Source organism: Coffea arabica, chromosome 9e (assembly GCF_036785885.1).
Source record: "Coffea arabica cultivar ET-39 chromosome 9e, Coffea Arabica ET-39 HiFi, whole genome shotgun sequence".
NCBI lineage: Eukaryota > Viridiplantae > Streptophyta > Magnoliopsida > Gentianales > Rubiaceae > Coffea > Coffea arabica.
In genome coordinates this window covers 36432551-36450372 of record NC_092327.1, presented here as the reverse complement: position 1 = coordinate 36450372, position 17822 = coordinate 36432551, and the positions used below count along the sequence as shown (strand labels likewise).

Here is a 17822-nt window from a genome sequence, read left to right as displayed (position 1 = left end):
GAATACAAAAGCAAATGAGAATATTAGAAAATTTGATTATTTATAATCAGAATCTATAAATAAAACTAATTATTATTGCTGATTTAAGTTATAGTAGTATTAAAGATTGTTAAAATTTATTAGATGAAAAATCTATTTTATAGATGAGTACTAAATTGTAGCTTCTTTCAAAGTTGTTGTCAAGTAAAAGATGGACTTCTATTTGGTAGAATAGAAGAGCTGTTAGCAGCATCCAAACAAAGTCCAAAATGTGTGCATTGACAGGAATTAGTCAAAGAAGCACATTTTGCCTCCATTTGGAAACACATCCAATGACACTTAAGCGAAATGCAATTGTTTTGCACAAATGTGAAGATTCACACCATTAAACCTTTTTCTCTTTATTTTTTGTCCAATATCTTCTTTTTTTTGTCGTAAAAAAAAACGGGGGAACCTGACGGAGACTGACCTATCATCAGACCAGACGAGTGCACCACACACTTGTATGAATTTAGAATAAATCTCATATTGAGGCACATTAATTAAAGACAAGTTTGAACCCCTCACCCCTGACCTCTCACCCCTACAATTAAAGTAATAGTCAACTACTTTAGAGGGAGTTGGTTTTATTTTTCGCCCAATATGGGATGAAGAATTATCATCACAGGTTCAGAAGTTCTTCTGTACATCCCCCAATTTTTTTGACTTGTCTGTCTTATTACCTCATTTCATTTTAACTTGTCCAAACAGTCCACCAATCAAATATCCTCTTTAATGTGGACTGGTAGTTCCGCTTCAATTTCACCCGCATCCCCACCAAGAAAGAAAGAAAGGGAACTTGACGAGCAACTTTAATGGAGAATAATTAAGGCATAAACGCCCCGTGAGTAGTCCGACTGATATATCGCAGCTTGATAGTTATTAAGAGGTCCCGTGATTGACTTTCATGTATTATCTCGCTGTATATTTTTTAGGTAAAGATTTACACAATCTTAGAGGATTAGTCTAATAAAAAAGTTAAAATACCCCTAAGTAAAAAAAAAAAAAAAAGGCGTAAACTCTACAATTGGTTGTTTGGTCAAAAGGTTGGTGTGGCAATAAAACCCAAGCCCAACCGTTGGGATACCCCTAAGTGAAAAAAAAAAAAAAAAAAAGAAGGTGTAAACTCTACAATTGGTTGTTTGTGATTTATACTTTATGTTATCTTTAAATTCTTCACAACTCTTAAATGTGCTATTGATTTAATTTTGGGTAAATAGGTTCTCAAAGGTGGGGGTAAAAAGTGATGGGCACTAAAAAAAAAAAAAGTGTTTGGTATATCACTTAATTATAATAATTAGTATGAGCTCTATTTTTTGTTTGTCTAACGGGTGCTCATTGGACACGTGGTAAGATATATTTCAGGTATCATATTTTTTAAAATATAAGATTAATTAGAAATAATAAATAAATATAAGGGAGGATAAATAAAATTAATTTTAAGTATATTAACGAATGATCAACGGTATCTGTTAGAAAAACTCATTGACAAGTATTCATGGAGTACTTGCTTGATGGACCCTTGCTTTATTAATAAGATTAATAGTATCACTTTATTCTGTAGTATAAACAAAGCAACGTTCCCATTGCAAGAATAGAGAACGATCCATGAATTGTTGTACTAAAATTTGCGTATATTTCAAGCCTGGTACAGCTTTTGTAACTACTAGTTAGAATCTTGCCGATGGATAGCCGTCACTATCTTGTAGGAGTTGTTGCTCTTAAAGATTTTTGTTTCGACTCTTCCAATTAGATTTATCCAACCCAAATTCAATTATGTATTAGTAATTTATTACTAATATATACTAGAGTAAGGTGCCTGTTTGGATTGTAATTTTTCGGAGTTTTTGTAGAAACTACAGTATTGTAGCGATATGATATATGTGAGATAAAAAAATAATTGAAAAATCTGTTCACAGAAAACGTAGAGAGTTTTTGGTGAAAAATCCCTTTCCAAGCAAGAAAGTTCACAATGTGGAGATGGGAGCTATCTAAATGAAGGAGGGCTTCAAAGGATTATAGTTTTACTTTTGATAGAAGACAAGGGAACCAAGTTAGTCACAGTGTGACAAAATTTGCCTCAAAATTGAAATATGATGTAAGTTGGAAACAGTATACCCATAATTGAATTTTGTTTGATTAATTTTAATAATTAAAATTTTGCAATCAAGAAAATGTCGTCACTTCTTGTCAAATAACATGCAAAAAAAAAAAAGAGTAGAATTTTAAGTAAGTCATGAATGAGTAATTGAGTATCCCTATATTTATTTTTTAGATTTATTTTTTAGATGAGCATAAATGAATTGATTTATTTTGATTCATTTATTAAATAAGTATAAATAAGTTGGCTCAATTATACCAATTATAATTCTTTTAAACTCGTCCAAATCACCTATTTTCACACCTTTGATTCCAATTTGAGCTTTCAAAGACTCGATGGGAACCAAAGGAGGGGAATGGTTATGAGGCCCTGAATAATCAATGGTGGGAGAAGGTTAAAAAGATGACATCAGGATTGGAGTAAGTGGGCCGTTAAGTTATAAAGGCGGGAGGAATCAGTGGTATTTCCCATCCCGGCCAATTAAATGCGGACAAAGAAACTTCACGTACTAATTTAAGGGGTTCCAAAAAGTGGCAAAAGAGAACATCGAACGTTTGTTTCTATTCTGCAGCAAATCCAACCAGACAAGCACTCCAATTTGGCACACAAAACACGCAAGTCCATTCATGGGACCTTAATCATGGTTTTCAACAATCATCACTCAATATATTTATAAGTTTTTTTAACAGAACAGAACAGATAAGGATTACATCATCATCTAGTTCATTTTTCTTGGTTGTTGAACTATATAACGTAGCATATCAATTCCACAATCCAATGCTTTAGGTGCAGTAGATATTTTCAGATTCTTTTCTTCCTCATTGTTGTCCCCATTACTGAACAGCAGTGGGGTTTCAAGAACATTGGTTCAGAAGCTTTCCTGCATTTTATAATCTGACTCTGACAAAGAGGTAGGCCATTTTTGGAAAATTAAGGAAAGTAACGTGTGTCTGTTGTGCTTTTTCTTCTGCATTGGGTGATGACTGCAGAAGGGTACATATTGGAATTCTTTCCCTTCCTGATTTGGCATTTTAATGATTTAACTTTTGCTGATATCATGGTATAAACTGATTGTTGTTCCAAGAAATTCAGATTTTTGGCCTCTAGATGGTAATGCAACTTATAATTTACAATTTGAACTGTCTGTTAATTAATACATCAGACTAGTTTAAATGAAGAAGGTCGGATGGATGGTTGGAACTGAATCTTTTTCTTTATTCTTTTCTTGTCCATACGGTTTAAGTGAATTGCAGGTCATTCAATTCGCTCCATTTTTTCTGTAGGGGGTAGATACTGTAATGGGGAGAAAAGGGATTTTTCTTGGGCTTTTGTTGGTCCATATTCTTGTGATATCAGTTGCTGATACTCAGAAGAAGAACTTGTATATATGGCCAATGCCAGTGTCGGTAAGCCATGGACAACATACACTTCATCTCAGCAATGAGTTCGAGCTCAAGACTGATGGAAGCAAGTATAGTGATGCTTCAGGAATTCTCAGGGATGGCTTCTCCAGTATACTTAAAATTATTAAAGGAGATCATGTAATTGAAGATGCTCCCCGTTTTGGTTCCTATCTTGTGATCAAGGGAATTCATGTTGTCATTCTTTCGCCAAGCGATGAGGTGAAACATTTAGTCTTTAAAACTTTTTTTTTGGCTCTCTTTTGTTTTTATTCAATTGGACCAAGAAGAGTTAGAAAGATCATCTATTATTTAGAGTTCCTTTTATTCATTGCTGCCACTTCGTTTTATCTGGTCATTGCTAATTGATGAGTTTGACATTCGTTACAACTTTCTGTGTGTCTGGGTATCTTCTTTTAAGAAATGACTTTCTAGTGCTAGGTTATCAGAAACCAATATATATATATTTTTTGATCTGAATAGCCCTGCTAATTCAATAAGAGCCTTAGGTAAATTTTCTTTAATTCTTTTCCTGTCAGATGAACTAGTCATTTGAGGTTCGAAGGTCAAAAAAAAAAAGAAAAAAAATTCCCTTTTGAGTATCATTACGAGGACTGGTTTAAAAGTTGCATATGTTGATTTGGTTGCTTCTAAGAGCATCCCTGAAGGTCTTGACTCAGAGGCTCCATAATGGTGCCATGCAAAAGAAGCTACTCATCTGATACTGAATTCCTAAGAGTAGACTATCAGTAAAACCTAATGATAAATCAGAAGGAAACCCTAATAGGCTAGGCGAGTAGAAGATTCACGCGTTCTGCATCAAGTAGAAAAGGAGGACATTTCAGGTATGCAGAAATATCTGCATAAAGTTTCGCTGATATTTATGTTCTAGTCCAGTCATGGCTTTTTAAAAGTTCTTCTGTTGAAAGTATCTTTTAACATGGACCACTGTCATGCTGCTAGTATTTTCCAGAATGCATATTTTCTGTCTCTTTGGCTGATGGATAGAGTGAAATCCATTAAAAAAAAAAAGAAAGAAAAAAAGAACTACAGAGTGCAATATAAACAACAAAAATCGTTGTAACTTAACATTGTGTAGCACAGTGTTGATCTACCATAAAATGATAAAATCCTTCATTGCAAGCAACTCTTCTCCTGCAGGTTTTGTCCAGCAGATTGAGTGATTTGCTTCTAGTTTTTCTTTCACTTCACTGTTCTTAGATACTAAAATAGGATGGTTTGGAATGCAGTTGCAGCATGGAGTCAATGAAACGTACAGGTTATCAGTTCCCGTTGATGGTAATCCAATTTATGCACATGTTGAGGTGAGTTTCGCTGAAGTCTCTTGCACTCATAAGTTGGTGACGCAATAGCATGGAATTCTGGTTTTGCAAGAAAATTTTGCGTCAAATGCAGGCTTAAAAAATGAAAACAAGATTATTTGCTCAAATGAGATGACAAATTTGCAGATTTTCAGGCTTAAATATGACTAGTCAGTGGAATTTTAGCATGATTGTAGTTTTCTTCCTTAGAAATAGTGAATTGTATATTATGTATTTATGCAGGCACAAACAGTTTATGGGGCATTACATGCACTGCAGGTACCCTTTTTTCACTCATGATGCTAAAAAAGGACTTTTTCCCTTTTTTTTGTTTGGGGTGTTGGCCGGGGGAGGGGGGAGGAAGCAAACTTATCTGACATAAAATTTTTACTTGGAATACTCTGCTACAGACATTCAGCCAACTTTGCTATTTTGGATTTGAAACCAGAGTGATTGAAGTTCATCAGGCTCCATGGACCATTTTTGATCAACCAAGGTTTTCTTATCGAGGGCTTCTAATTGGTGAGATGACTTACAGTTCATGGTTAAGTCGGCTATTTAATGGCATTTCATTTTGTACTAAAAGAAATAAAATGATTATCCATCTATGTGCTCTTTGTTCTTCTTCTTCTTTGTTGGAACACATAGTAGAAGAAAAAGAAGTATGTTGTTTATGCAAGCACACACTAGCAAGTACATCGCCACTTTGGAACTATTGTAAAGTAGGGAGGAGCTGAACACCTGTGGGTGGTTCAGACGTTCCTAAATGCATATTAAAGTCCATTCTGAAAAAATATCTGAAGAAAAGGAAGCCCAGGTTGACGTTTTCGTGGGATGAAGAAAGGTAGAAATGTAATGCTTTTTCCCCCAATCTTAACCTTTCTGTCCAAGAATTGACAAGCAAGTTAAGCTTGTTAAGTGGTATGAAAGTGTTTTCTACTTTAAAGATGGTCTTTGGCAAACTGAGAATTGATCAGTAAGATTTTGGTGACCTCCAGGAAATTATTAGTCTAGTTTTTAGGACCCAAATGTGGTCGGAAATTCTTGCCATTGAAATCTGCTGGTCCAAATACAATTATTATCTCTTTTAATTGGAACATTTGGATTGCCCATGTCTCCACCTTCTTCTGGAGGTACAACGATTGCCTTCTATTTTGTAGTGGCTTGATGTTGGTCCATGGAGTGCCTGCTGTTGTTGTAATTATGCCTCAGTTAACGTTTCTTCTTTTTGTTGGTTCTTTCAGCATGATCATGTACTCAAGCATGAACTCTGCATTGATTGCTTAGTTTCATATTTGATCAAGTTATCTGAAGCAGTGATATCATCCATAAACTTTCATAATTGCTTTAGTTTCTTTCCGGGATTTCAGCACTACATCATGGTTCAAGATGCTAATGCTTATCTTCTGCCTTAAATGGTACCTTCTGCAGACACATCTAGGCACTTTCTGCCATTGCCTGTGATAAAGAAGGTCATCGATTCTATGACATATGCCAAGTTGGTAAGTAAAACACCAATTTCAGTTTGACTGTGCGAACCAAGGGTCGACCTATTAGTTTCTTTATCTCGATCATTATCATAAACCGTATCCTTAGTTTCATAGGCTCTCATTTATCTCAAATGTTGAGTAAGAGGGGGCGGCGAGGGACAAAGTACCACATCCCCAAGGACTTTGATATAAGAAAGACTGCTCCACTCACAGCCAAATAGTTTTGAGTTGGATGCATAAGTTCTTTCACAGTACCCCTTGGAACCAGATATTTAGCTGAAAATGTTTACAAGAAAATTCTAATGTATCCTTGTCTCATTATAGCAATTCAAAAACACACCATCTCTCTCATCTGCTGCCAAGAATGTGAAGGTTGATTGCAGAAGAAATAATTTGGTCAGTAACAGATACTAATACTATTTGATGGTACTTATCTGTGCTGCAGAATGTGCTGCACTGGCACATAGTAGATACGCAATCTTTTCCTCTTGAGATACCTTCATATCCCAGATTGTGGGATGGTGCTTATTCTAGATCAGAACGATACACTATGGCAGAAGCTGCTGAGATTGTAAAGCAAGTTATTCTTATATATCTTCCCTGGTTTTCTTTTTAGGTCTTGTGAGATCTTTTACTACTTCATCTTTCTGAATTTCTGAGCTCTGATGTTGCAGATATGCTCAAAGGCGAGGCATTCATGTATTAGCTGAACTTGATGTGCCAGGGCATGCTGAGTCTTGGTAATTTAAAACACTTTCCCTGCTACAACTTACTCATGATCTTCTTTTTCATGCTAATGGGACTTGATGAATTTCAAAAATAAGCAAGCACGTTATTTAGGTCTTTTAGAATTATCTGATGATGTTATTCCAGTTGTATAATTCCTGCTATGCCACAGCTAAGCAGTAGTTCAATTTTTTGGACTAGTTTTAGTTTCGAGTGCTTGTTCATTCTACAGAGATTTAAAATTTTCATACTTTTTTTTTTTTGCTTTGGACTTTTTGTTGAAAGATCATTGGAAAAGTTACTGCAGGTAAAACCAGAGAAACATGCAGGCTCAGCATCTTTTTGGTATCGATACATCTAATCTTCACAATAGAGGGCATATGGTTAAATTTGATGTGGAGGGTTTTATTGGTAATCCTAGACCTAGTTCACGAAGCTCAAGAAACTGGAGTTTATTTTACATGTTCTTGGTGAAACATTTGCGTGTTATCAATGATTTAGGGACTTGTTTTGAAATTTAAGACTTCACTCAGTTGCCTTCTTTCTTCATTCTGTTTCTGCTTTTCTGCAATTTAGTCTTTACAACTATGAATTTTCATTTTCCAGGGGTATTGGTTATCCTTCAATTTGGCCGTCAGAAAATTGCACACAGCCCCTTGATGTTAGCAATGATTTTACTTTCAAACTTATAGATGCAATTCTCTCAGGTAATACCTCTTTATGATGTTAACTTTCTTCCAAGGCTAGAAGGAATTTAACAATTTGAAAATCTTCATTGCAGATTTCAGTAAGGTCTTCAAGTACAGATTCGTTCACCTTGGGGGTGATGAAGTGGATACGAGTGAGTTCTGGATTTTCCATTGGGTTAATGCTCATATTGTTGTACAAGTTATTGTCCTCATCAGGCTACATGCTTCGAGATGCTAATCTTCTGCTGTGAATTAGATATTCTCTGCTGGTTGAATGAATTCAATAACCAATTAATTCCCTTTTCTCCGATGAAAGTTCGGTTTCTAAATGCAACTGATGTGGATTGCAGGTTGCTGGACTTTTACTCCTCATGTTAGTGACTGGTAATGCTTCTAAACCTTTGGTTTCTCCTTTTGTGTCTTTGTCATTGAGTTTCTTAACCCTCTTTTGAAGGATTTTGTTGGTTTTTCCTGGAGCATGAAACCATCTATGTCTTGTTTGGGCAGATGATGTGACAGAGTTTCAGCTTTGTACTGTGCATTTATATATTTCTTGTCAAGAAGATTGAGCTCTCTCATTTGTTGTTTCAGTTGACAAACTATTGATAGAGATCAATTCATCTCATGAACATTACAATTATCTCTGAGTTGACAGGTTAAAAAAGCGAGGCCTTAATGAATCTGGAGCTTACCAGTATTTTGTCTTGAAAGCACAGCAAATAGCTCTATCCCATGGTTATGAAATCATAAACTGGTATGAACTCATCTACTAAAGAAAAGCTTTTACCGATGAGTCCAATCCAGTCTAAATTTACTTGAAATTACAGGGAAGAGACCTTCAACAATTTTGGTAGTAAGTTGAACCCAAAAACGGTGGTACACAACTGGTAAGAATCAACCATCATTTTCACATTCAATTGCCTATTTTTTTCTTACACCTGTAAAACTATTGAAGAATCAAGAAGAGCAGAATAGGTGCTAGCATTAACCAATTAATTTGATTCACTTAAGTGGACATAATCAAATTCTGTGACAGGCTTGGGGGCGGGGTTGCTCAGAAAGTAGTGGCAGCTGGTTTGCGGTGCATTGTTAGTAACCAGGACAAGTGGTACTTGGACCATCTGGATGCAACATGGGAAGGTTTCTATTCAAACGAGCCCCTTACAAATATAACAAAGCCTGAGGAACAAGCTTTGGTTATAGGGGGAGAAGTATGCCTGTGGGGAGAACATATTGATGGGTCAGACATTGAACAAACTATATGGCCACGAGCAGCAGCTGCAGCAGGTAATCTCATAGTTTATAACAAGGCACTATCTTGGAAATCTTGCTGATATTTTGTCATTAACCTTTTGTCTTACCTCCTAATGAAGAGAGACTATGGACACCTTATGACAACTTAGCCAAGAACTCAAGCGAAGTTACTGCAAGATTAGCAAATTTTAGGTGTCTGTTGAACCAAAGGGGAGTTGCAGCTGCTCCATTGGCTGGACCTGGTCGCGTGGCACCTGTAGAGCCAGGTTCTTGCTACAAGCAATAGTCTGCTAAAATTTTCCAATTGATGGTAATTGCATAGGGAATTCTGTACGTGGAAGTGAGATCTGAATGCATGAGGCAGCACTCAACATTTTATTCCTTGGAAAGTGTTGAAAATGAACCTCAATTGGTAATCTTTTCAGGTCCATTCTTTTAATTTGTAAGGATTCCTGGAATAAAAATATAATGGCTTCAACTACGGTTGATTTCAGCTAGTTCGATTTTGATGTTGGCATAATAGAGTAGGATACAAACATCCAGTTAGAAGTATCAAATCATCGCTGCTCAATTCTATCTTGATTCCCTCAAACTTAATCTACTCTTGTAAGAATGTTCTGGTTTACAATGCACTGTCCAGTACGAAAGCTACCGAAACAATGCAATGTGGAATCACTAAGCGAAGTGGGCACTTAAACTGAATTTTGTTGTTATAGTACATTGATCATCATCTGTGAGTCAATGTACCAAGCTCGGTCTAAGTCTCTCTTCCTCCCCGGTGGGGAGAGGGAGGGGAGGAAGCAGACTCTGTAAGCATTGAATAACATATTTACTCAATTGCAGTAAACTTATGCTGGTAGCTTTAATCAGTTTATTGTGCTCTTGTTCACTGCAAGTTCTCGGTCAAATGATTGTATCAGATGTATCATAACGTTTTTGTACAATAAGTAACCAAGACATTATCAAGTAAAAGAAAATTTGAGGTGACGCAGAACATCTGTTTCCATTAATCTTTTAGGGCCTCCATGGTGGGGGTGGTGGTGGGGTAGCTGGATAAAGTGGTGGAACTGCGGAGAAAATTGTGTTTTTGTCGACTCCATTCCCAGCAGTGCTTGTCAGGGACACCAATGCAGCAACTAAGCCTGCATTTCCTGCAAGTGTGGGCTCTGTGTAGCTGTAGCTCTTACGCACATCCTGGAACTTGTCAAACTTATCCGGCCCTCCAACCATGGCACCCGTAATGGTGTTGGGATTTGGATTCCGGCTGTCACGCCACTTCCATCCGCCGGTACATGAAGTTTTTACATTGTCATGTGGTATTGATGCACCACGATGGTGTACATGTTTGGGGAACTTCTTGCCATATCCAACCACATAGCTCATATTTAGGGGGTTTTTGCCGAGAATGTAGTCCATCTGTATTTGCAAGGAAAACCAAAAAAAGAAGTGTTATGAACGCCTTGATCATTCTCTGGTAGGAGAGCTCGATAGCATAGATTATAGCAATAACGTTCAGCTTTGAAATTTAGAAGGCTTTTGCAGCAAATTGTTGCTAGCTAGCCTGATAGTTCTTCTCGTATTAAAGATAATCACTCATCTTTTGCATCATTTGTTTCTATTTTTAAGCATTTGTTATGCAGATGTTGTGAGGAGAAATATAGAAACAAATACAGATAGGTGGATGAACAAACCTGAGAAGCAGCAAATTCGCGGATTACATCCTGAGACATGAAGGAAGAGCCACAATACCACCCTGGAACATTAGTGGCATTCATATAATCAGCAAAAACAGATGCCAAGAAGGCGGCGTTGGCCACATATTGCAGAGGCTGTCCTCTCCCATGATTTAGCTGAATCATTCCCCCTATATATTTTACAGGAAAAAATATTGTCACCGATGGGATAGTTGGGAAGATGAGAGAATTGGGAAGATGAGAGAACTGAAGCTGGCTAATAAAAAGTTCAGAATACCTTTAGTCCAGTTAAATACATGGAACGTTTGAAGATAAGAACACATGGTGAGACCAGTCAAGTTGTGATAGCTCCCCAGCATTTCCTCGTACGGATAGCCCGGGTTCAAGAACATTCTCATTCTGGTCAGGAGCAGCATAGCACCAGGTAACTTGTTGTCCCAACTGAATACACTTAAATCTGGAATCATCAAGGCTGCTTTTACATGCTTAGACAAGCGCGAGTCTGTTGCAAATGAGATGTAGCTACGGTTCCCTGTAGCATAGTACATCCAGGCTGCACCCCACATGTAATCATCCCAGAATCCGGTGGAGTTGTAGAATGGCTCAATAACAGGATTGCCTCGACTATATGGAACCCTTCCTCCAAACCTCCTGGCAAAGTTAAACACTGTTGTGGCACCTTGAACAAGCTTTCTGGAGTAAAGATTGTCGTCGCGAAAAACTATGGATGCTGCTGCTAATGCTGCTGCCATTTCAGAACCAAGATCTGGAGCTCCAGTTGCCATTTGTACATCTCGAGTATAATCCATGTCTTCTGGCCTCTCCCAACAGTAATGGTCATCTGGTGTGGTGGAATTCAATCTTGCCCCACCCACCTTGCCATCAAAAGGATAATTTTGAGTTAGTTCCCAACTGAATTAATTTGCAGTCCCAAGTAACTAATCCAATAAATCTATAAGTTCTTGATTTGATGAGGGGTAGTAGTTAATTACCTGACTGTAGATTTTGTCAATTCTAGTTGCAGTGGAGTTGAAGGTGAGGAGCAAGTAATCAGTGCCCCATTTGATAAGGTCCCTGATATGATCATACTCTCCAATTGCTCTATATTTTTGTTCATACTCAATAGCACTCCAACTTAACATGGTCATGGCAAATGACATGGGAAAATGGAACTTTATGTTATCTCCAGCATCATAGTATCCTCCCACCAATCCTCCTTTAACATCAGTCAATTTTGATCCATCAGACAATCCTGAATTTCCTCTCCAAGGTATACCATTGTTCTTGGGCAATTTCCCAGCTGCATTACCGAATTAAAAAGAAAGCAAGAGGCTAAGTTAAATCAACATATTTTTTTGGGTATCTAAATGAAAGAAATTTCTAAGACCACAAAAGAGCAAGATCAGTAAATTTTTGTCAAGAACTGGTGTAATTTTTTCATACTAATTCAAAATTAGTAGTAAATAGTATTAGGAGATGTGGGCTCTTCATTTTATCTTATTTTATCGTAGTATTTTTTTTTTTTTTGGGGGGGTACGAAGAACAAGTAAATGAGAGGGACGTCGATGGAGGCGACGTGCCAATATGGGAAGCATGACTTCAAGAAGTGCTCACCTAATGGCTTTACTAAAATACTACTACTAGTACTAGCATACATTATTATTATTCCAAGCTCCAAAGTCAAATGTCCCTTACTATAATGTCCACCAATGCTAATCCCAAACTAGTTTGACGAATTCCAAATTCAATTAATTGCATGTTGATGGGAATTTGGATGTCCCCTTCCTTGTTTCCTCTCTAAATAATATCTTGAGAATTTTGGATTCTTTATGTATGTTTATCAATATATGCATATTGGATTCTTTTAATATCATAGTGCTCCGTGTGGTTCGAAATGCAATTTTTCTTTAAGAAATTTTTACGTTCTTAGCAAACACATTTTACAATCACTTTTTTACTTCACATACATCAAATCGTTATATTACATTTTTTTTATATATAAAAAGTCTAAAAAATAGCAATTCAATCGACTATAAACGCCTCCCTTTGAACGGATTTCATTCCTAGATTCAACCATCACTTTAAACAAAAACAAAAAAAAGAGGAGTATTTCAAATGGCTTACATTGGTACATTAGAAAATTTTAACCAGCATATTAAATCATGTGAAGGACTTTAGTCTATATGCTCATTACTAAAGGTATAAAAACGTTTTATAAGTATATTTTAATTAGATTAATGGGTTTGAAGTTTGTGAGCTTTTTTTTTTTTTTTTTCTCTCAAGACGTCAAGAACACACGCACACAGTTAGATTAACATTCAGGGAGTCACCAAAGAACGGTCCAAAGGACAATCTAAGGGGAAACCACAAAGCAACTCTGTTCAGCCAATTGGTAATTGAACAGGGCATCTGTGGACTTTAAATCCAGAGTAACTATTCCATGATCTTTCGACGTGGAACGGGAAGTTTGAAGTTTGTGAGCTTTTCAATCAACAAAATCTACCAAACCTATACAGACGCTCACATGGAGAAACAAAAGCCAGCAAAGCTACAAAAGCAGCCCATGAAACATGTCAACTATAAAGAACATGTAAACATGCATGAACATTCTCTTTCTCTCTCTTAATAGTGTACTTTTTCCAAGGAGCAAAGCCGGGATTATTGGCGGCTTATAAGGTTAGAACTTACCTATTATAGCTGGATAGTCAAAGTCGTCACTCGCCAGTCATCATAACCCTCGAGCCAAGCAACGACTTCACAGTCATTTGTTTAATACTACAATTTTATTTTAATTTATAAGGTCCAATTAAACCCGGTATTGAAATAGTCCATTTTCTAGTGTAGCTTCGTAGTTGCTGTTGCATCTTCAATTAGAGCTCCAGCTCGGTTTAGATTAGCCATTTTTTCAAAAACAAGTTTTTCTTCAAGTACAATGCAATAGTAATATATAATAATTTAAAAAATATTTCATTCATACAATATATCAAATATTTCAAAAAAATTTTATAGTAAAAATTTTTCATATACACTGTTGCAGTAAAATTTTTTAAAAACATCCCTAGAAACAGTTAATTCAAACGAAGCTAAGCCGTCCTTGTTACCAAAATGAAAATGTGGACCTTTTCCTTTCCTTCTCCCTTACCCTTTACTTTTTAAAAAAAATATTTTAAAAATATGAGACATATATATATATATATATATGTATATAAAATGTGTGTGTGTGTGAAAATAGAGGTGAGACTTGACTATTGATGAATTAATAACAGGAATAGTTGATAGTGCAATCGTTTCGACGTCTATAGATGAATAACTAAATACTACTTGAAACTTACATATGATGTTAAATATTTTTTCAAGGTTTAAAATTTGACCAATCATGACATTAACATTTGGGAACGCATGATACTTGACAACTGATTTTACTTACTAAAAGTATACTACTACTAGTCCCAACCATTACTAACAAAAACAACAAAAAGTCTTCTCGTCCTTCACTTTCATTGGCAAAAAGAATACGTCTTAGTCTGTGTAATGGTGACACTATACTAGTTTTGCTTTTGATAAACTATATGTGAAGTTAATACATGATTGATGGAAAACCATCTTTTAACATAGAATTTGACTTGGTCAAGATAATGCTAAAAGGGTTCATTTATCATCCCACAAACAATCTAATTCTACATTGTGAATCAGTAGTATATAAAATAAAGAATAAGTCATATATATACTGTTAACACGTTGAATTCATGACACCTGTATAAAAATTAAATTTTAAATTTACATAATTATGATTCATTCAATACTAACAAACAGTGTATACACTGTCAATGTAAAAATGATTAATCCTAATATAAAGCGTAAATTTTCTGTAACACACTTATATTCACAGGGTAAATTTTCTATGACAGTTTTACTCACAAATATGAAGAGTGTGAATCTACTCTTTCCCTAAATACAGAAGGTGGATTCCATAACCATGGACTATCATGCCGCCTGATCAAACTCCGCGGATTGCTATAACAAACCACTGTATGACCAATTTTAACGCGTAAACTAGTCAGCCAACTTAGTCCCTTCAGTTCCCATTTTTCTCTATGCATTTTTTCAATTTTTACTCTCTCTCTTCCAATCCATGTACAGCTAGCTTCCATACTCAACGTATCAAATTCTCCAAATTCAAAACTCATCCATGCAAGTCAAAAACACACATAAACTCAAAGAAGAAGGGCGATTAACTAAATAGGTAGGCTTTTTTATATTCTGTGCTCCAAGTTCACAAAATAGAGGTGGACTTGTCATAAAATTCAATAGTTATATTCTACTTCTTAATGAAAAATATTAATAGTAATCCACTTTTTTTGTTAATCGCATTTCTACTGTTTATTTTATTATATAGTCTAATAAATAGAAAAAACATATGACAAAATAATAAAAAGGGAGGTGCAATTAATAATATTTATCCTCTTTACTTGCTTAAAATTTAACTTACAAAATATAAACTTTTTTTTAAATAGAGAACTAGCTATTCGAGTGCACCTCTTGTCTTGTGGCTTAAAATGTAGAGAATAGAAGAATTTTAATACCCAATGGGAAAAAAGAATGGACATTTTGACTTGATCAAAAGAGAAGAAACAGCAATATATATAAAGATAAGAAGAAAAAAAAATGATTCATTATGGAAAATGAAAAAAAAAAAAGGAGTTATACGTACATTTTTGGGCGTTGAAGAAGAGGAGGGCCTTGTGGAGTGCGAGTGTGTAATTATCAGGAGGGGAAGGATGATGTTTATGCTTAGGCACCAGCTTGACTATCATGACCGGCAAACCAATCACAAAGAACGCAATCAAGATTCCATAAACGGTCCATTTCAGGGCTTTTGTGCTGCAAACGACGCAGCCCAAGTCGACGTACTTCTTCTTCTTCCTCTCCGGCGGCCCCAACAGCCAACTTTGTTGTGTCTCGTCCAAGTGTTGATAGTGTTGGTATGAGACGGAAGCCCTGTCCCATTCCATGTTCCTGCTCTTTTCATCTTCTGTGGCTGAATCCGTCGTACTTATCTCCAACGATCCTCCCCAGTGGTTATGCATTTTGATTTCTCGAGTAATAGAGATTGATTCTTGTGTATTATGTTTACACGAGGAGGGAGGAAATCATGAATTGCCTGATCATAAATGGTCAAGAATACAGGGAAAGTGGAATCATCGAATTTGGAAATGTTGAAAAGCAGTGCAAAGATTGCTATTATTGATGAATCAGAAGAGAAAAAAAAAAAAAAAAGAAGTTTCCGTTTGAATCTATAGCTGGAAGGGAATTGAAATGTATACGGCCAACTGGAAAATGAATTCTTCCAGCTAAAGCTAGAGCCGCGTAGGTGGTCACAAAACTCAAAAAACTCTACTGCTATTACTTATACATGTAACCCTTATAGCATCATCTATGGTTTGTGTTTGGCGTAAAATTGGGAACAGGGATGAGAAAAGAAAGAAGGAATCTTAGATGAGAAAGTTGACTAGGAAACTGGTTAGAGAAATGAAAATCGCCTCTGATTTGTTGGTTACCTCATGGTGTTCCAATGGATTTTGATGGTTTGAGAAAGGGACTTGAAAGCTGGAATGATAGCGAAACCTTCACGACCAGTTTACAGCTACACTAGTCACACACACACACACACACATATATATATATATATATATATGTAATAGTAGAATGTTTAATCAAATGAATGGGAGTTTCTAGGAAGGTTTTCAACTAAAAATGCAAGAAAGTGGTGTTATAGTTGATGGAGCGGATGTGTGGAACGGAGATTCAGATTGTTTTTGAATTTTTTAGCCACGCCCTTTATTTGGTCACATTTTGCATATTTTTAGGTTCTGGTTTCAATTTTGACCAGCTACTCTCCTTTTCTCATTTATTCATCCACTCATTCATCTATTTTTGATTGAACTACATATGGAAATCCTAACAATAAATTATATTGTTTTGATCTCCCAACCATTATGTATCTAAAAAACAACTTATACGTGGTTACTTGTTTCTACTTAACATTTTAGTTGGATAAAACTGAATTGTGAAATTTGAATTTTAAAATCTGAAAATTAAACGCTGAAAGTATTAAGTTGATGAATGCGTGTATTTGGAGCGAAAGAAGTGTGTGCGTGTGTGTGTATGAGAGAAAATAATGAAACAATTTAGAGAAAACTCGTGTATAATTAAGAAGTGTAGTGCGTGTAGTCAATTCAGAAAATTCAATAAAATTTTCAATTAAAATTTTGTACACAAATTAAGTAGTGCTTAATATATGAAATATTAAGACATTTTTATTATCAAATATATTGAATTCAAAAAAGATTTGAACGAATTATTTTCGGCATTAAGTAGAGTTATCAACCAGACTCTTAGATGTATTGAGATGGACATTATTGAGTTGTAATTTATTTGTATTGATTCTCTATTATGGAGTAACTCTAATCTCATATTAAAAAAAATAATTTTTCTAACAAGTGTCTAATGAATCCTCATTAACACGTCTAAATTTGGTCCAGACTATTATGTATATATATAAATTAACAATTATTACCTTTTCACATAATTATACACCTTTCTTAATTACTTTTACTTTCTTAAAAATTCAATACTTAAAATACATTTTAACGAGTGTCTGTGCCTATTTAGACAGGCTAAAAAAAAAGTTGTCCAATTTGAAACTTTATACAAAAATAAAACTAGGAATCCAAGTAATGTTTTATCATATATAAGGTTAAAATATCTCTATTGATGAACAGCAACTGAACAATCTTGACCGTGAAACCTGTCATCATGTCTGCCATATCACTAAACCCAAGAAATAAATGTATCCCGTGAAATTAATATAGCTGTTAATTCAATTATTTCCTAGTAGATCAATACGGAAAATTCATTCTAGTGCACAATTATCCCACCGGCTGTGGCCTCGGCCTTGTTTGGATTGTTCGTTTCCGTCGAAAAATTACGTCTTTTCCGTGATCACATTTCCCTATTATCTTTTTTCCTCACATACATCAAATCGTTACAGTAATTTTTTCATGAAAAATCACGGAAAATGCAATCCAAACACAACCATTTCAGAGGCATCTGGGGAAGTTTACAAGT

The 17822-nt window shown here is 35.5% G+C and overlaps 2 protein-coding genes across 2 annotated transcripts; one reads left to right on the top strand and one right to left on the bottom strand.

Moving 5' to 3' along the window:
- The first annotated feature begins 2740 nt into the window (after positions 1 to 2740).
- On the top strand, positions 2741 to 9497 carry LOC113708055 (beta-hexosaminidase 3-like). Its single transcript, XM_072065942.1, has 15 exons — positions 2741 to 3030; positions 3403 to 3741; positions 4770 to 4844; positions 5085 to 5120; positions 5252 to 5363; positions 6273 to 6343; positions 6777 to 6907; positions 7006 to 7071; positions 7664 to 7764; positions 7839 to 7898; positions 8097 to 8130; positions 8402 to 8500; positions 8574 to 8633; positions 8783 to 9033; positions 9120 to 9497. Exons 2-15 carry the CDS (start codon positions 3418 to 3420, stop codon positions 9284 to 9286), a joined length of 1587 nt encoding a protein of 528 aa, XP_071922043.1. The 5' UTR covers positions 2741 to 3030; positions 3403 to 3417; the 3' UTR covers positions 9287 to 9497.
- A 360-nt stretch (positions 9498 to 9857) lies between these two features.
- LOC113708054 (endoglucanase 12-like) lies at positions 9858 to 16259 on the bottom strand. The gene is made up of 5 exons (XM_072065941.1): positions 15406 to 16259; positions 11687 to 11994; positions 10972 to 11569; positions 10692 to 10864; positions 9858 to 10416 (listed from the first exon to the last, which is right to left on the bottom strand). Exons 1-5 carry the CDS (start codon positions 15779 to 15781, stop codon positions 10015 to 10017), a joined length of 1857 nt encoding a protein of 618 aa, XP_071922042.1. The 5' UTR covers positions 15782 to 16259; the 3' UTR covers positions 9858 to 10014.
- Between the last annotated feature and the right edge of the window lie 1563 nt (positions 16260 to 17822).